This window comes from Chrysemys picta, chromosome 4 (genome assembly GCF_011386835.1).
Source record: "Chrysemys picta bellii isolate R12L10 chromosome 4, ASM1138683v2, whole genome shotgun sequence".
Classification (NCBI taxonomy): Eukaryota; Metazoa; Chordata; order Testudines; family Emydidae; genus Chrysemys; species Chrysemys picta.
Genome location: NC_088794.1, coordinates 97259773 through 97280139, shown reverse-complemented (window position 1 = coordinate 97280139; position 20367 = coordinate 97259773). Strand labels below are relative to the sequence as shown.

Genomic DNA, 20367 nt, shown 5'->3' with positions numbered 1-20367 from the left:
TATTAAACAAAGACAGTTCAGAATTACTAGTCTATTAGTCGGCATCTCTGCAGAGACACGGCTTTAAGAAATAGGGTAAAGTGAAAGGCTAGAAGTGAAATAAATATGCTATAAGACTCATAACTCTGAGACTTGTGCCTTCAAGAAGTTAGGATTTGGACCCAATCAATAGCCCACGTAGAAGAAACTCCAGTATATCCCTGATTTTGAGAAAAAATAGGATTCTTGCACCATAAGGATCAAGTTCTCAGAATCCCCTAAAATCCCAGATTTGTGGATAGTTTCTACATTTGTTTTATAGAAGCAGGGGGTGGTGATGAAAGGGACAGTACCGAACATAAGCACTCACATTTGAGGTCCCTTGCTTCAATGATGCACTCTCAATCCCTTGATACTGACATTTTAGAGCAGGATCACAGCCTTTCAGATTGTTCATTAGAGCTAGCAAGCCACTGGTGTGAGTAACTGAACATGCTCACCAATATCAATTGGATGAAAGCTGCCATCAAGGTCAATAAAATAGCAGGCTAAGATGATCTGGCACATATGAAGGGAAATTGGAAGGAGAACAGCTTAATCACACCTCTACCTGAAGATTCCAGCTATTTTGGTGGTCTGTTGGTACATTTAAGCTAGAAGTATGGGCGACTCGAGGATGCACTGCTGCATTGCTAAGAGAAGCAACCAGCAGATGCAGTAAAAAGACAGGCTAAGTTAGACCACACTGACCTAAAGGAGGCCAAACGGAAAACCAAAGGTCTACTGCCACTGATAGGCTAATCGTATAGACTAGCCTGCTCTGCTGCATCCTGTGAAAAGAAAAAAACAGAGAAAGCAGTGGTAAATGGAGGACTGGACTAGGCCATACTCGAGGGAGCCAAGGGAAGAGAGGGTTAACTGGCACCAGCAGGCTGGCAGTATAGTCTAGACTGCTCTGCTGACTTACTGAGGAATAGCCAGTAGAAGGAGTTAGAAAACTGTGGGGAAATGGCTGTCTAGGCAATGCTGGGCAAACCCACATCTGAGGGGAGAACAGAATCAGTGCACAGAACTCTCAGGCTGCCCTAACATAATGGTAACCAGCGCCAAATATGGAGAATCCAAGTCATATGAGTGCTTTGGGAGGCATTGGGGTTTGTTTGTTTTTTAAACTGAAGTTTCTATTTCAGAGCCTGTGAAAGTCATAGACGATCCCAGAGATAAAGGAGCTGACAGTGTGTGGGGAGTGGGGGGTTTACAGGATACCAACTACAACAAGGACAGACATGTTCTCCTTGAACAATCAACGAAAAATTCATTGTTAGTGTGGTGATCTGAAAGGGGGTGCAGGGTTCTGTGCCATGGGTTCTTCCTGCTCCTCTGACTTTCCAGTGTCTCTTGGAGACACTCTTGGACCCCCTATTTTACCCCAGGAAGAACAGAAAAACCAGTCACAGACTTCTGACTTGTTACTTCCAAAATGCCAGTTTCTGCTGCTGAATTTCTGCCCCAAACAGCTTAAGGCTGCCTGCCACACTGCTGTAGAGTGGGAGAGGCAGTGCACTATTGTACTGGGTTATGAGCTTTTGATCTTAGCCGGGTCTGCTACTCAGCAGCATTTTCACCTCAAATACCAGTTTCCTGCAGTCTCCTGTTCTCAAAAATCCTTTGACTACCATGGAGGGCCCCAAGAAGAGGGAGAAAAATGAAGAAAAAAAAACAATGAAAAAAGCTACTGGCTGAAGATAGAGAGCCCCAGAGGAACTCCTTGTCCTTGGAGCAGAGGGAGACATTGGGGAATTAGAAAGGCAATCAGCTGCCTGAACAGCTCTTTGTGCCAGTGCTACATTGTGAAGCTTGACACAAGGATTTAAAAAAACAAAATAAAGAGGAGCCTCCATGGTTGGAGAATAAAGAGGAATAGTCCATGATAACTGTAGGTTACAGCTTTAAGTGGTCTTCACGAGTTACCAGCCTATTTCCTAAGGGTACTCTTTTTCCAATATATAAATCAGTCTCAAACAGTAGAGATTTTTTTAAATAAAGTACTCTGTTCAAATAAAAAGCAGATTTCAAGATTATTTTATAACGTTCCATGCCTTTTTTTCTAGGCCTTAAAAATTTTTCTAACTTAACACCCTCCTGTGAATCTGCCAATGTATCTTGTCTTAAATATGTCTGTCTTTCAAAGTGTAATAAGATCCACAGAACAGGGACTGTCTTTATATTTGTGTCCTGGGAAGCTACAAGCACATTTTTGGAATTTAAATAATAAAATTAATTATATACATAAAAACTTAAAATAAACGATATGATTTAAAATTGCTTTTAGAAACTAATACGTAGGGCAGGAAAAAGGGACTTTAACGCTATAGTGTATTACTTTTTTATTTTGTTTGGGGAAGAGGAGGAGCTTTTCAGATAAAATTCATATCTGAAAATTCAGACAGAGCGTTAATGAGTTTACCAAAATCCACCTGAATGAATGGAAATAATAATCTCTCTGCTGTCCATCCCTGATTATAATGTGAATTTATCCTTCTTAGCATACGTTCTCTGCTGCTCTTTTCTACTTCCAATTTTTTCCATACAGTTCTGAATTCCTAACAAACATGATGTAGTAATACCTACTTTTATCATAAAGCAAACTTCCCCTCTTTAATCTGTGTGGTAGATCACTGTAGGCTGTTCTTGGCCTGTGCTCAGAGTTTCCACTGACACCATGGATATCACAGGAGTTCTGCATGGGAAATTAGAGCAAAATATGCACCAGAGAGCCACAGAGTGGATATGATAACAGCCATAGTCCATCTCACAAAAGATCATTTTCATCATGTTTTTTTCTTCTTTTTATGACACATTGGGGGTGTTTATTCTCCCCTTGCGATATGTATATAGTTTTTTATAGCCCTAATGGGAGTATTTATGCCCACCAAGAGAATAAAAGATTCTATTATCCACAATTTCACTCTTTTGCTCCTAATTATCTGTAGACCCCATATGATTTTATCAGGAAATCCAGACATAGGCAGATACCTCCAGTACACTTCATCTAATGGGCCAGATCCACATCAAGTGTAAACTGTCATAGCTCTATTGACTTCAATGGAGCTATGACAATTTACACCAGCTGAAGATATGGTCCAATAATTTTATATCACTGACCTACACCAAAACCAACACTTAAGAGTTCCTTGAATCACCATAGCTAAATAGGTATTGCATAGCTTTTCCACAAATCATGTAAGTATGAGAGATGATTTCTATTTTAAACATGTTAGTAGCAGGCTATGAAAGAGGTCTCAAATATAAATGCTCCTATTATTTATCTATCTGAGCACAAAGCACTGTGGAGTTTATCATTAAAAGGAAGCCAGCCATGGAAAATTGACACACATAATCACTGAATAATGACAGGTTTCAGAGTAGCAGCCGTGTTAGTCTGTATCCGCAAAAAGAACAGGAGTACTTGTGGCACCTTAGAGACTAACACATTTATTTGAGCATAAGCTTTCATGGGCTAAAACCCACTTCATCGGATGCATGCACTGAAGTTATTCATTATCAACACTTGAGCATTTCCCAATACAGGACAATAGTGCTACATACAATATACATTACTCAGAGTTTCACTGACAATGGTACAATGGATTGCTCATTTTCTGCTCAGAAAACAGATGGGTCTTGCGCAAAAATCTTCTGTTATCAGATGATGAAGTGTTGACATAAAATACTTTTTGTGAACAATCAGGTTACTTGGTAAATTGGGTACTTTTCTTTTAATAAAAACGTTACATTTTTGGAACAGAATTATTTGCAACCTGCTGAAAGACTCATACTGGGAAATATGATAAGAAACATAAAGCAGTACAAAGTTGAACATAGTCAAACTTTTTCTTTGCACAGCAAAAATCAACAGTCTCAAAACAGAAAAGGTCTGGTAAAGCTTCTGGGATAACTTTAAGTGTAAATATCCTTTGCTTGGCTGTGTGAGAGTACACCTGTCCTTGGTAGCCAAAAAATCTTACCGCGTTATAGGTGAAACCGCATTATATCGAACTTGCTTTGATCTGCCGGAGTGCACAGCCCTGCCCCCCCCTCCCCAGAGTGCTGCTTTACCACGTTATATCCAAATTCGTGTTATATCGGGTCGCGTTATATCAGGGTAGAGGTGTATAAGCAAAGAGCTGAGAAAGCCTAAAAAAAACTTGTTAAATCCTATTTTGTTGCAAATAGTTCTATGAGTTGAAATGGTGCCTTTTAGTTTGACAGACCTGTTACCAAATCCTGATTCAGGTCACAAATGTAAACATATTTAAAGGTCTTAACCTCCAGTGTTGCATCACCACACAGACTAACAATCTCTTATATTTCAGCCTAGCTGGCAGACTGCACAAGAATGGTCCAAAAGCAGGGGTTATTGCAGGTCACGACTGAGAGGCACTGGAAAAACTAGGGAAAAAACACTATTCTTTTGCACCCAACCTGTCTTTTTGCATTTCATCCATGGTGCTTCAGCGAATGATATTTTGTGGTTACCAAATTTTGTCTCTGTTATTATGAGTGTCATTTTGAAACCAAAAGTTAACATATTTTCCAAATGTTTTCATTTCCTGTGGTTTTACCTAAAATAAAAGAATTTAAAGGAGGCCTCGATTTTATGTTTCAATTACCAAGCCACACACATAATGAAAGGCAAGAAACGTGGTCATGCTGAAGAAAACTAGCTGTGATTTAGAGTGTGTGATACCAAAGTCATACAAACATTTGGGTTAGTATTTTCCAAAGTGGCCTCTGAGTTTGGGTGTCCATCTTGAGATACTTTGGGCTAGATTTTTACAGGTGTTGAGAACTCACATCTTCCAGTGACAACAGCTGGAGTTTTGATTGCCTAGCACCTCACAAGATTAGGCCTAAAATGTCTGAAGGTCAGCATCCAAAAATGGCGGCTCACAAAAATCAAAGACAACTTTTTACAGTTCCTTTTGTTCACCATGGTCACTACCACTGAGCCCAGTGCAGGGTGTGAATAAAATTGCTCAAACCTCTGGGATGCCACCTGGTATTTGTGCTCCATGCACTTAGCCATTGGTGGAACAGATGTGGGGGGTTGCCACAGTGACCTGATGGGTTGCATTATCTCATTTATAAGAAGGGTTACCTTCCCTGCAATAGCCAAGTGCAAAATGTCTATATGTTTGTAAGAAATCTCCTCCAAAACCTCCATCTGAATACCAGGAGATACAGCTATCTTTTTCAGGAGCTCTTTGTAGATTTTGTAGTCATCCAGTACCAGAGAGGAAGCTTCCAGTACAAGAGCTTCATCAAGTGATGAGGATTATGTATTCAGTGGAGGTTGATCTTGCACTGCTGAGGTAGATTATTAGTCCAAGGCAAATTGGGGAAGCTCCAGCAAATCTGTCTCTGGAGTCAGTTTAGTAACAACCATTTGTGTTTTTTTCAGAATCTTTAAAAAAATCACTTTAAAAAGTTCTTTTATTCTCACATAATAGTGCACAAGATGAAAAGAATATTGCCTCTTTAAGAAAGCAAAAATTCAAGGGACAGAGTAGCGAGGGAGGGAGTGTGGACAAAGTAAATTTTTAATACTGTTATCTCAAACATAAAACAGCTGCTGTTTTCCACCCTACTGCTAGGCATTACCAGAAGGTTTCAGATTCCGATATTATCATTCCAGGTCCTGCATACCTTCTGTTATGTCCAACTTCTAAATTCCGTCTTCAGTTCTTGTTCAGACAAAACTCCCATTAAGGACTGTGGATCTGACTTTCAGTTACACTATTAGGCTTCTCTATACTGTTAAATGGGTGTAAAGGAGCTTTAGTGCAACTGAGAAGCAGATCCTAAGAAAGGACTACAGAGACTGACTCTCTGTGCAAATTAGTTATGTACCTCAACAGTGATTTCTCTACACCCCCCCTGAATTTCCCCAACACCCTCCCCCCCACACCCCCAGTTTTGTGAACTAGTTACATGCCAATTTAGTGACTGTTTGGAAATTTGAATTGAAATCGAAACATTAATACACACTTTAAAAGCATATATAGTGTATGATAAAATATGTGTAGATTTGAAAAGTATGAACATAGACTAGCTTCCTTATACAGCTGTTGTTTTTTATGACAATGTCAGTGCATTCAATTCGGTGATGTTGGCCAACCTAATAATTTCAAATGATGATTTGTAAGCAAAGTCTAAATGAGCTCTCCCTGACAGCTAGTGATGAGCTGGGGCTGGGGAGAAAGGCTTCAGGACCAGATGGTATTTACATTCACACCTAATCTACCTAGGTATCCAGCAAACAGAGCTGTGTTGCCCAAGTGATAGATTTTGGCTGGGGTTGGGTTACAAATCACTTGAATGCGGGGGGAGGGGGGCAAATGAAATGTTGTTGTTCTTATTGTATGAGTAAAGGGCAGTGGAACCGTACTTAGCCTGTGCTGATTGAGGGCATCAAGAGAGAGGGTGGGGGACCTCTCCTCTCCACTGTTTAAAGACAGAGCTGATTAGGCTCCATAGATCGTCTTTTGTTTTGTTAAGTGACCACTGCAGCTGAAATCACTGATAATCAGGTCTAAGTGCTTAGTCCTCCTGTGGGGACAGTGTTTCTGTGGAAGAGACGGCCCAGACTGCACTAGCAGCGAGGTTCCCCCACTGAGAGCTCAGCTGAAATCACTGAGAGCTGGGTGGAACCTCAAAAGACCAACTTGCAGAGGTCACAATGGCAGGTGACAGCAGAAGGTGACTGCGCAGGGCCATTGGCAACTGAGGCCTTGGCTACACTTGCGAATTACAGCGCTGTAAAGCCGCCCCCAGCGCTGTAACTCACTCCCCGTCCACACTGGCAAGGCATTTGCAGCACTGTATCTCCGTGGTTGCAGCGCTGCATGTACTCCACCTCCCCGAGAGGAATAGCGAGTATTGCGCTGCTGCTGCAGCGCTGCAGCGCCAGTGTGGCCGCCCAATGCGCTGTGAATGTAGGGTGACCAGATGTCCGGGTTTTATAGGGACAATCCCGATATTTGGGGCTTTTTCTTATATAGGCTCCTATTATCCCCCACCCCTGTCCTGATTTTTCAGACTTGCTGTCTGGTCACCCTATGTGAATGGCCTCCAGAATTATTCGGCAGTATCCCACAATGCCTGTTCTAGCCACTCTGGTCATCAGATCAAACTCTACTGCCCTGGCCTCAGGTAACCAACCATGTGACCGACCCTTTACATTCCCCGGGAATTTTAAAAATCCCCTTCCTGTTTGCTCAGCCCAGCGTGGCGTGGAGTGCTATCAAAGAATCTTTCCAGGTGACCATGCCTCCACGCGCCAACCGAGCCCCAGCATGGAGCAATGGTGAATTACTGGACCTCATCAGTGTTTGGGGGGAGGAAGCTGTCCAGTCCCCTGTGCTCCAGCCGTAGGAATTACGATACCTTCGGGAAGGTATTAAAGGACATGATGGAAAGGGGCCATGACCAGGACGCCCTGCAGTGCAGGATTAAAGTGAAGGAGCTGCGGAGTGCCTACCACAAAGCCTGCGACGCAAACGGCCGCTCGGGTGCTCCCCCCGCGACCTGCCGATTCTACAAAGAGCTGGATGCGATACTTGGGGTTAACCCCACCTCCACTCCGAGCACCACCATGGATACTTCAGAGCCGGTGTGGGGGGGGAAGGAGGAAGAGGAGGAGGAGGAAAACGGGAGTGATGATGGTGGACCGGATGGAGACACCCCGGAATCCCTGGAGCCATGCAGCCAGGAGCTCTTCTCGAGCCAGGAGGAAGGTAGCCAGTCGCAGCGGCCAGTACTTGGTGGAGGACAAACAGAAGAGCAGGTTCCTGGTAAGCGTTTTTTTTTTTCGGGATGGAATTTTTTCGGTGCGGGCTCTTTGGGAGAGGAGGGTTAGGCATGCATGCCTAGATGCGGAATAGTGCATTGATGTGGTTTATCACATTGCGGTAATCGGCCTCGGTAATCTCCTCGAATGTCTCATCCAGAATGTGTGCAATGCGCTTGCGCAGGTTTATCGGGAGAGCCACCGTGGTCCTTGTCCCAGCCAGGCTAATGTGTCCGCGCCACTGTGCCGCGAGGGCAGGGGGACCATTGCTGCACACAGGCAAGCTGCATATGGCCCAGGGCGGAAGCCGCATTGCAGTAGAAGACCCTCCCTTGCTTCCCAGGTCACCCTCAGCAGCGAGATATCGTCCAGGACGAACTCCTGTGGAAAATGTTGGGACAGTGTTCAGTGTAGGTGTCCCCTGAAGCTGTTGGCTCTCCCCAAGGCACAGAAACCCAGAGGACAGTGCAGCCCTGAAACAATCAGTCCCCCTTACTCACCATTTTGAGGCTTCCGTGGGATATGTGTGCTCTGTTTCGGACGGGAAAATTATGCTATTGTGTAGACCCTGTGTGTTTTCTACTCCTTAAGTGCAGGGGGAATCATTACTCTGTCTGGTATAAACAATGCTGCCTCTGTTAAATGTTGCATTTTGCCTATACAGCAGCATCAACCTTGAGACCTCATCCATCCCTCTTATCGCCTGCTCAGAGACTCAGGAAGAGACCGCGAAAAAGCAAAGAAGACATGCTGCAAGAAGTGATGCGGCAATCTATTAAAGAGAATGAGAAAGCACAGAACTGGAGGGAGAGAGAAAGCAGGATCCGCCAGGAAAACGCAGCGCACCGGCGGCAAAGCACCGCGCACCGGCAGCAAAGCACTGATAGGCTCATAAGCATCCTGGAGCGCCAAGCAGATGCTATCCAGGAGCTCGTAGCCATGCAGAAAGAGGAGCAGTACCGCAAACGCAAACGCCACCCCCCCACACACAGCCCTTGTCCCCAAACTCTTTCCGTTGTGCCCCACTGTCACCTCCAACCCACTTTCCCCAACTTCCGTGTTCTTCACGCCACCCGCTGCCTCCAACACCAGTATCTTCACCACCCAGCCCTGAAAACCACGACCCTTACCCTCTGTACTCAACCCCCATCACCATGCAGTATAGCTATCCTGAAGTGCAGCACTCACTGCACAGCATACCAAACAGGACATACGCGAATCTGTGATTGTACTGTTCCCCACTCCACCCCTTGTTTCTTTTCAATAAATAATTTTTTTTTCTTTTCAATTAATGGATTTTTTGGCTTTGAAAACATTCTTTATTATTGCATAAAGTAAAAGACTCCTTAGCCCAGGAAATAAACAGGCACTGCAAGTCTGCTTGTCTGCTTAGCAAAAACTTCCTAAAGATTGGAACTACTGCACTTCACTCCCGTGCAGGGCATCAGATATCACTGCTGGTTTTCAGCCTCAAATTGCTCCCTCAAGGCATCTCTAATCCTTGCAGCCCTGCGCTGGGCCCCTGTAATAGCCCTGCTCTCTGGCTGTGCAAATTCAGCCTCCAGGTGTTGAACCTCAGCGGTCCATGCCTGAGTGAAGCTTTCACCCTTCCCTTCAAATATTATGGAGGGCACAGCACGCGGATATAACCGCGGGGATGCTGTTTTCGGCACAGTCCAGCTTCCCATACAGAGATCGCCAGCGGGCCTTTAAACGGCCAAAGGCACACTCCACAGTCATTCGGCACCAGCTCAGCCTGTAGTTGAACCGTTCCTTGCTGCTGTCAAGGCTCCCTGTGTAGGGTTTCATGAGCCACGGCATTAACGGGTAAGCGGGATCTCCAAGGATCACAATGGGCATTTCAACTTCCCTTACCGTGATCTTCCACTCTGGGAAAAAAGTCCCGGCCTGCATCTTCCTGAACAGCCAAGTATTCCGAAAGATGCATGTGTCATGCACCCTTCCGGGCCAGCCTGTGTTAATGTCAATGAAACGCCCACAATGATCCACAAGCACCTGGAGAACCATAGAGAAATACCCCTTCCAATTAACGTACTCGGATCCTAGGTGGGGTGGTGCCAGAATAGGAATGTGCGTCCCATCTATTGCCCCTCCACAGTTAGGGAACTCCATTTGTGCAAAGGCATCCACTATTTCCTGCACGTTACCCAGAGTCACAGTTCTTCTGAATAGGATGAGATTAATGGCCTTGCAAACTTGCATCAACATGAGTCCAACGGTCGATTTTCCCACTCCAAACAGGTTTGCGACCGACCGGTAGCTGTCTGGAGTTGCCAGCTTCCAGATTGCAATAACCATCTGCTTCTCCACTGGCAGGGCAGCTCTCAATCTCGTGTCCTTGCACCGCAGGGTGGGGGCGAGTTCCTCACACAGTCCCATGAAAGTGGCTTTTCTCATCTGAAAGTTCTGCAGCCACTGCTCGTCATCCCAGACTTCCATGACGATGTGATCCCACCACTCGGTGCTTGTTTCCCGAGCCCTAAAGCGGCGTTCCACGGTGCTGAGCATGTTTATGAATGCCACAAGCAATTTCATCTCGTACACATTGAGCAGCTCGATAGCATCGTCAGACTCCTCACTCTCACTATCACTTTGGATCTTAAGGAATAGTTCGACAACCAAACGTGATGTGCTGGCGAGATAAGTCAGCATACGCCTCAGCAGTTCGGGCTCCATTTCCCGCAGACAGATCGCGCTGCACAGAAACCGTTGAAAGATGGCGCCAAAGGTGAACGGAAACAAAGGGATTTCTGGGATGCGAAGCGATGCATCATGGGGCATTGGGACAGGACCCAGAATGCCCCGCACCCACGCTCCCTTCCCACAACCCACGGCACCAGAATGGGAAAAGGTGCTCTGTGGGATAGCTGCCCATAATGCACCGCTCCCAATAGCGCTGCAATTGCCGCAAATGTGGCCACAACAGTGCGCTGGGCAGCTGTCAGTTTGGACAGACTGCAGTGCTTTCCCTACTCAGCTGCACGAAGTCAGGTTTAACTCACAGCGCTGTACATCTGCAAGTGTATCCAAGGCCTGAGTGGTGGAGTGAATGGAGGCAAAACAAACAGCAGTGGCCAGAGCGAACAGTGAGCAGCTGGAGGAACGAGCAAGGTGCCTTCTTGCCCCCCACCTGGGAGGTGTACTCACGTGAAAGCACCTCTGAACTCTGACCAAGGACAACACCTGTGAGTGGGGTGCGGTGGAGGGAAAAGTGAGGGGCACGTTAAATAAACATTTGTTTGTTGGGCTATATTTTAGTGACTTTGCTCCAGAATGCTAGATTTGTGACTGGGAATGGAAACTTATATAAATATGTTTCCTAGTAGGCCAAAATTTTTAAAATGCATTATTTGCCAAGGTTGTTATCTCACATCGTTGCTATCTTGAGAGGTCATTATGTTGGGGGGTTTTTGTACTAAACATTTTTATTATTATAATTAATTTTTACATAAGAATGGTCATACTGGGTCAGACCAATGGTCCATATAGCCCAGTATCTTGTCTTCCGATAGTGGTCAAGGCCAGCTGCTTCAGATGGAATGAACAGAACAGGTAATCATCAAGTGATCCATCCCCTGTTGCCCATTCCCAGCTTCTGGCAAACAGGCTAGGGACACTCAGAGCATGGTATTGCATCCCTCCCCATCCTGGCTAATAGCCACTAATGGACCTATTCTCCAGGAATTTATCTAGTTCTTTTTTTAATCCTGTTATAGTTTTGGTCTTCACAGCATCCCCTGGCAAAGAGTTTCATGGGTTGACTTTATGTTGTGTGAAGAAGTACTTCCTTTTGTTTTTTTAAAAACCTGCTGCCTATTAATTTCATTGGGTGACTGCTAGTTCTTGTGTTATGTGAAGGATTAAATAACATTTCCTTATTCACTTTCTTCACACCAGTCAAGATTTTATAGACCTCTATCACATCCCCCCTTAGTCGTCTCTTTTCTAAACTGAAAATTCCCAGTCATTTTAATCTCTCCTCCTGCTTCATACCCCTAATCATTTTAGTTTCCCATCTCTGTACCTTTTCCAATTCCAATATAACTTTTTGGGGATGGGGTGATCAGATCTGCACACAGTATTCAAGGTGTGCACATATCATGGATTTATATAGAGGCAATATGATATTTTCTGTCTTATTATCTATCCCTTTCTTAATGATTCCCAACATTCTGTTTGCTTTTTTGACTGCCGCTGCACATTGAGTGGATGTTTTCAGAGAACTATCCACAATGACTCCAAGATCTCTTTCTTGAGTGTTAACAGCTAATTCAGACTCCATCATTTTGTATGTATAGTTGAGATTGTTTTCCAATGTGCATTACTTTGCATTTATCAACATTGAATTTCATCTGCCATTTGGTTGCCCAGTCACCCAGTTTTGTGAGATCCCTTTGTAACTCTTTGCAGTCTGCCTGGGACTTAACTATCTTGAATAGTTTTGTATCACCTGGAAATTTTGCCGCCTCACTGTTTACCCATTTTTCCAGCTCATTTATGAATATGTTGAACAGTACTGGTCCCAATACCGACCCCTCAGGGATACCACTATTTATCTCTCTCCATTCTGAAAACTGATAATTTATTCCTACCCTTTGTTTCCCATCTTTTAACCAGTTACTGATCCATGAGAGGACTTCCCTCTTATCCCATGATGGCTTACTTTTCAAAAGTCAATTTAAATTAAATACATTTTTTTTAATTTATATTTTTTTAGAAATCTAGACCTGTTATGTGTTTTGGTGTAACGTGCATTATCCTTATGTTAAATTTACATTATCCTAACAAAACATTTACTTTATTCATATCTCTTTTATATGCTGCAGGTCAAAGTGAAAATGAAAAGACAAAAAACAATACAACAATTTTTGCACTCAGAGGCCTCAAAAACTAACCAAGGTGAAGAACACATCAAGAACCAAGAATATATCAACATGTTATCTGAAGGTTTAAGTAGTATATCTACATCTGACCAGCCCGAAGCACAAATACAGCTACCTACTGAAGAAATAGTGTCTCCAAAACCTAAAGGCAGTTTCCGATGTTTGTCGGTCAAAGTGTTCCCATTTACTGAAGTTACAAAAGATGGCTACTGGTGCACCTCTTGCAAAAAAGTTTACGAAGAAGGAAAGCTTCCCAATGCGATAATTGGTAAAAGTGGAGGAGCTTGGTTTGTCAAACTGATCAGCAAAGCCAATGCTGACAAACTACGTGAAAAGGCTCCAGACTTGATTCTTAAAAATCTACAACAGTGACTTCTAGATTCTACTTAACCTCTACGTAGCGTTTACAGATGCCTGTCCTATAAAACACCAACCGTTGAGTGGAGTGAGGCACTACCAGCAATGGGGCTGCCATGTGATCAAGACAGAATAGAGAATTTGAACACAGAGTGGAATATCATACGACGAATGAATGATTTGACTTCAACTTCTTTTTTATCATCACTAGTGGCTCGACCCAATCTTTGTGATCTGTTTCCTGGGATGAAAGAAGTAGGAATTCATCTCTTGCTACTCGCAGTCACAACAGCTACAGTTGAGCGTTCTTTTTCATCATTGAATAGAATTTTGTGTTCTGAAAGAAGTTGCCTTCTGCCTGATCATGTGAATGAACTAATGAGCATATCAATTGAAGGAATGGAAGTACCGGACACAAGAGAAGCCACCAAAGATGAACGCATTGCATTCAAGAAGTTCATTAACAGAGTTGTGCAAAATTATAACAAGAAACCAAGAAGGATGTAGACATAGTGCTTCATAGAAGGCTTGAGTAGCTAACTTTAATTTGTGTGATGATTTAAAAACATGAGTTAAATCTAATAAAATGGTCATGAAACATTTTTCAGTTTTTACTATGATGCCATACAGTCCACCTTCAACCTCACAGTCTCACCCCTCATCAGCCCTGACATCGACCCCCCGTAAATTCAAACACCCCCCCTAATTTCAATTCTTGGGGAAACCACTGTACTTCAGCTAGAACCTAAGGCTACTTGCCACATGATTAAATTCTTATCTTTACCTATTGCTTAATCCTGCAAAGTGATGAGCACTCTAGCAAAGTACTTATTCACATACTTAACTATATGCATAGGAGTAGTCCTGTTGATGTCAATTATTGTTCGTTTAAAAATAAGCAAAAGATTATGCACTTTGTTGACTCAGGGACAGAGTGCTCACCACTTTACAGAATCCAGTCTGTACCACAAACAACTCCACTGCAGACAGGAACAGATGCAGTCAGATTTTAGCCATTTTTCTTCAAAACAGTAAAGTGTATGCAAAAAAAGAAAAAAATAGATTATTAGAATTGACATGTCATATTTTTACAAAGTTCATACTCAATTTTACTGAATTCAATACAACTTTGTGATTATATCTACTACTGTATGTTGAAAAAATGTACAATGCTGGTAAAACACTGAACAATATGTAAAATATGTAATTATGTAAAATATTCACCAGAAACTCAAGTGGAATATTTTTCCTTTAGAACTCAAACTGCAATGCATGACAATAATAACTTTCTCTGTAAGAAGAAACTATTTCACAGTAATAATTATGGTATGCAGTGTATATATGCATGACGATTTCACTGTATTCAGAGTCTGAAATGATCATGTACTAATGAAAAACACTGAAGTGTAGTTTACCAATGTTTTATAAAAATGACAGTAAGTTGGAGTATGTATATCACTCTGCTGCCACATCTTCAATCTTCAAATCATCTGCACAAAAGAAGAAATCATACATGAATTGCTTGAAGGCCAATAATATTCACAAGTATAAATGAAAAAAGTAGTAACTGATTGTGATACACAATCTTCCTGAACACTAATAAGGCCAAAGAAAGCTGGGAATAAGAGCAGTCACTCATGCACATCTACTGATTGGACTCTCAAAATTGAGAAATATCAACTTTTGATGTACATGCCTGCATCTGTGGATAAGTTCGGCTTCTGTTTATCCCAATAGGCATCACATGTGCATCCAAGGGTATTTGACCATCCGCCTTTACCAGTTCTCGAGGGGAAGTAGCAACTTTACTCACCTTTCAATGATAACTGTAATCACTGTTCTCTTAATGTAAGCGCTTTTTTAGCTCTGAAAGTAATTTTGCATCATAGATCTCCATGTTATGATGTACTTGAAATTAAAACTCATACTGTTTTGGAAATAAACAACTAGCTTTATATTTCTGAATTATTTGAAAGTGTAACATTATCCACTACTTAACTTAAACCACCACAGAAGATGTCCAAGCTCATGAGCTAGATAGAGGTCTGAAATGTCAAAGAAGAAAATGGAAGGTTAGGCTGTAGAGCTCCAGTGAAAGCTCTTTCCGGGTGAAAAGCTATCTCAAGAAATAGGCATCCAGGAGATAATCAGTATAAAGAGTTTGAGCAAGATAGCTAGTCACAGATGTATTTTAATAATTATTAGAAGATTTATGGTACAAAAAACTTACATTATTTAATGATGCACACTCTCTCTGCAAAAGATTAATAATATAAAGAGAAATAAGTCTGGTATTATGTGACTGTAATCAATGTTAGGTGTTTTCTTTTTAATGCAGTTGTGAAGGTACCTGTGTATTTATTTAGAAAGTCAGTGTTTTTGATCACATGGTCCTAGCAAACACTCCGCCTCCCAGACACCACCATTTCCCTGAAACCATTGACTTTAATGGAGTTACTGTCAGCTGACCGGGATGAGGGCAGTCTAGCCTAGTGGTGGGAGCAGGCATCAGGAATCAAGGACCAAGATCAGAGCCGGAGTCAGTAGTCAGAAACCAGAGCCAGAGGTCAAACTCAGGAACTGGAGCAAGAAGGGTAGCAAGCAAGAAGGGATTCAAGGCAGGGACAGGACAGAGGAAAGGCTGAGTGCAAGGTAGAGGCAGCAGGAACAAAGTAACACAGACACAGACACAGTTGTGGGCATAAGCACTGAGCAGCCAATAAGCTGCTGCTGGTTTAAGAGCCAGCCTACTGCCCCCTGCAGGTGGCGTGACCAATCAGGCAGCCTGCTACAGGCCGGATGTCTGGATGAGGCTGCCTGGAGACTAGCTCTGCTGCAGGCCCTGATTCCTCACAGTTACTCAGAATTTACACAGTTATATGAGAAAGCAGAATTTGGCCCATTTAGTTAATCTTCAACTTTCCTACAGACTTGAAGACAACATTCTTCTTTTCATCAATTCTAGCAGCAGGGGCCCTATGCATAAAGAAGTCAAATCCAGCCAGTTCTGGTTAGTTGCCTGTTTTCTTGCTTTACCTAACACTCTATGCACTCACTGAAAAAGTGCAATAACAAATTCTCGATTTTGTGCCATAAATGGCAATGGATGCTTGAGTATTAAGATCTGATAATTACCTGCAAGTCTGTTAACTGGACTCTTTTTAATAGTACTAAATGTGTAAATCTTGCTGGGATTCTTCACTCTTCTTACAATGTGTTTTTTAGGGAACTAAGTGATGTGGGAAGTTATGGTATCTCTTGAAGTTAAACATCTTCATTTACTTTTTTGATCATGAGAGACAGTGAGGTGAAACAAGGTTCAACATTTCCATCTGAAAGCTAAATAAATGGATGACACCTCAAATTCCCGCAGGGAGTTTAAGCTACCAAATTTTAATAAAATTTCTCTGTGTGTCTATATTGCCTTCTAAATTGAAAGGGATTAATAAACCAGCCTTATAACAAAAGGCCAAATTCTTGGTCGATCAACTGTAACTCCAAGCTTCGTGCCTGCATCTCGGGGGGGCAGAATTTATCAGACACATTTCTCTATGAGATGACATTCTGTTTTACTGTTTTCTTCAGATATTGAAGGATCTCAAGTATTTATGATATAGTTTAAGATTTTCTCTGCATTCTACAGATCAAAACATGCTCCATGTCTTAACTCTTGGGGGATATAAATTGACATTGATGTAACTGATTATTCCTCAGCACAGAGTACTTCTAAAATATCACAGTAAGCACTAAAATACCACAGTAAGATATTGTAAAAGTCCTGGATCGCTGCAGTCTGTATTTCTGCCTGCTTCAAGGGAGCTGATACTGTAAGATACTAGCATGTAAGATTCACTTGCCTGACAAAACAAGAAGGTCCACTGCAAATATTAAGGAACAGGTCAAAAGCAGACAAGAACCCCTAAATATTTAAATAGAGATGAAGAAATATGAACTTCTGAGTTTTTCATTCTGTTTGCGGGATACTGTACAATATCTACTTCAGAAAGTGAATCTACAGGAATATATGTCAATGCTCTAGAGTACATCCATTCTCCAAAGGACTGTATTTTCTTAAATAATTTAAAGAAAAAAGATGTGATGCAAAAGCTCAAAAAGACAATTTTTAAGAACTTGGATAAGCTTTTCCCTTCCCAAATAAGCTAAGATAAAATAGACTTTCTTGCCTCCTGAGCTCTGAAAGTCTCAGTGAACATCCCAAAGTAGATCTTATAAGAGAAATCTTATCTCTGACAAAACAATACAGCCTTCAATAGAAACGCTTGAGAGGTACAAATGTAAATACCGAAGGCCAATGCACATACCTTCTTCCAGAAGGTCTACAGGCCAATGCCCATGGTCTCCTGGCCTTGTAGGAAAGAGTAGAAACACTGCTAACTTTCTAAATTGTCTAAGTCCAAAACATTATCAAGGATTTTTAAATAAGTATCTTCCACAAAAACCCTATCTTTTAGAAAAGCATAATTACCACATACTAAACTTCCACAATACTAGGAATTATAATCATACTACATTTAGCAGTATAGTACATTGCTAACTATATTAGGATTTTTTCATTGAAATTTATATATGCGTGTGCAAAAATATTAATGAGTCATGATAAATCTATTTTTTCTATCTTAGAGGGCAATGGATAACTCATGCATAATGGACCAAATCTTGGACTTAAATAGCTTTGTTAGATGGAGTTCAATCCAGCTGCAAGGCCCAGCTTGAATTGTGTCACCTACTCAGATTCTCAGAAGTCAAATGTCCCAAAGAATAGTCCATGATTCTAAACCCCAGGCCTGAGTATTCACTCTATTACACCAGCTTTACACTGGCATAACACCATTCACTTAAACAGTTACACTGAAGTAAAGCCAGAGTAATAGAGTGAAGCATCAAGCTCCCACATCCAAACTGCCACATATGATGTTCCAGAGGTGTTTTGAGATGATATCAGAGAAGAGAATGCTAGCATTGAGAGAGAGGCTGGCTTCCTCCTCAGCTGAGCAAGAACTGGGGAAACTGCATGATGGCCAGCAGAGGCTCTGAAATAAAGCTATCAGCCATTCCTATAGTAGTTCGGGGCATGTAAACATGCCTGACCTGTCTACAACCATGGCCATTAAGGTCTTACCCCTTGGATTTGTGGCTATGTGGCTAACCAGTGAAGTGGTCTGGTAGAATTTTTCACTATGTTTCCTATTTCCAAAAAAGTAAAACATACAATTATCCTTAGTGTGGTTCTTATATTAGGCGCAGTTTAAATATGTATACATAACATGATGCCACTATGGGGATGGCTCTTTTAAAAATAATTTAAAAAAACAACCCTGGAGCTTGGAATAAAGGATTAAGAAATCTGTTTAAATAAATATGGGTTGAAACTTTGAAAAGAAATGTATTAGCCAGAGATTGGAATCCACTGGAGTCTCCAAGGGTTTAATTCCTACATTAGTCAACATAATTTATCACATCTAGCTACTGGAGTAATACTGGGCTCATCAATATAATATTGAATAATTTCACAATCCTCAAAGGTTATGAACTTCCAGTCATGGCCATGTACAAATGTTATAGCTACACATGATTTGTCTTTGCAGGAATCACTTTAGTCCTTTGGATAAATAATGGGATCTTCTCTTTAATGTTATATATATAATCAATAATAAACTGACAAAAATAATTAAAATACCTCACATTTATTTCTGAATTTTAAGTTCTACATGTATTTTAATGTCAGAATGGCACATCTGAAATACCCTCTATTGGCCTCAATTTATGGGGAACTGGAAAATGGATGAAAACTGATATTATAAATGTCTGAATTCTTTTTTTATACTTCCTTTCATTCTGCCCTACAGATCATCAGCTTTTCATGAGCCATATCCACTTGTTCCAATTACCTGACCAGAACCAATCTGAGGAGTCTAAGGCCTGGTCTACACTGGGGGAGGCAGGGGGGTGGTGGTGAGCTAAGTTGATCTAAGTTACGCAACTTCAGCTACGAAAATAGCGTAGCTGAAGTCGATGTACTTAGAGCAACTTACAGCAGTGTCTTCACTGCGGTAGGTCAACTGCTGACGCTCCCCCATTGACTCCGCCTACACTTCTTGTTCCGGTGGAGTACTGGAGTTGACAGGAGAGCGCTCGGCGGTCGACTTACTGCGTCTTCACTAGACGCAATAAATCAACCCCTGCTGGATAGATCACTCCGGAGGTAAGTGTACACATGCCCAAAGACTCATGTGACAGTAGGTAAATGTGAAGTGGCTTTTCATTATGAAAAACTGAACCACAAAAGTTTGGGCAGAAAAATCTCTGCTACTTACCTACTTTCTTTCAAAGTATTTGATAAACAAAACAGGTTGGTAAATAACTATGTGCATTTAAACTTTACATATTTTAAAGTGTATATAGCTGAATATTATTCAACAATTAAAAAAACAAAGAATAAATATATCAGACAATGTTGTGCTGACATAGTGAACTATCATGACACAAAGACCCTTATATTATTATTAAGGCTACGTTTTAATCATGGGTAATTTTAGTAAAAGTCATGGACAGGTCACGAGCAGTAAACAAAAATTCATGGCCCGTGACTTGTCCATGACTCTTACTATATACCCCTGACTAAAACTTGGTGGGGGGCGTGCCTTGGGAGGGTGGCCCTGGGGGTGCCGCGAGTGCTGGGGGGACGGCCCGGGGGGCACTGTGGGTACTGGGGAGGGGGATGCGGCTCGCAGCCACCACAGGTGTTGGGGGAGTCGTGGCCCCGGGGACACCTCAGGTGCTGGGGCGGGGGGTGCGGTTGGTGGGGCTGGAGCAGGCTCCCTACCCGGTTCCTGGGAAGCGGTGGCCCCAGCTCCTAGTTCCACGTGCTGCCTCCACTCCGCCCCAAGCCCCAGTTCTACAGCTCCCATTGGCTGGGAACTGCAGCAAATGAGAGCTGCAGGGGTGGTGCCTGCAGGCGGAGTCAGCACATGAAGCTAGGAGCTGAGGGAGGAGAGTTGCTGTCACCCTTCCAGGGAACTCCCCCACCTTGGGTAAGCAACACCCTGCACCCCAATCCCCAGTCCTGAGCCCTGCCCACACTCAAACTCCTACTGCTGGGGGGTCGGGCCGAGACTGCCCCAGCAGCGGCCAATGCACCTGACCCAGGGGCTGCTCAAGCTGCTCAGACAGTCCCCGGGCCAGACGTACTAGCCACTGCAGAAGTCACGGAGGTGACAGAAAGTCACAGAATCCGTGACTTGGTGACCTCCATGA

General features: G+C 42.6%; 1 protein-coding gene across 9 annotated transcripts in view; it reads right to left on the bottom strand.

Moving 5' to 3' along the window:
* Positions 1-13534: 13534 nt before the first annotated feature.
* Positions 13535-20367, bottom strand: part of FSIP1 (fibrous sheath interacting protein 1) — a 172785-nt gene continuing 165952 nt past the window's right edge. For all 9 annotated transcript variants that reach the window (XM_065593189.1, XM_065593191.1, XM_065593194.1 and 6 more), the window contains one exon: positions 13535-14582. In XM_065593189.1, coding sequence (XP_065449261.1) covers positions 14548-14582 — 35 coding nt within the window. In that variant the 3' untranslated portion in view covers positions 13535-14547. The remainder of the gene's footprint in view (positions 14583-20367) is intronic.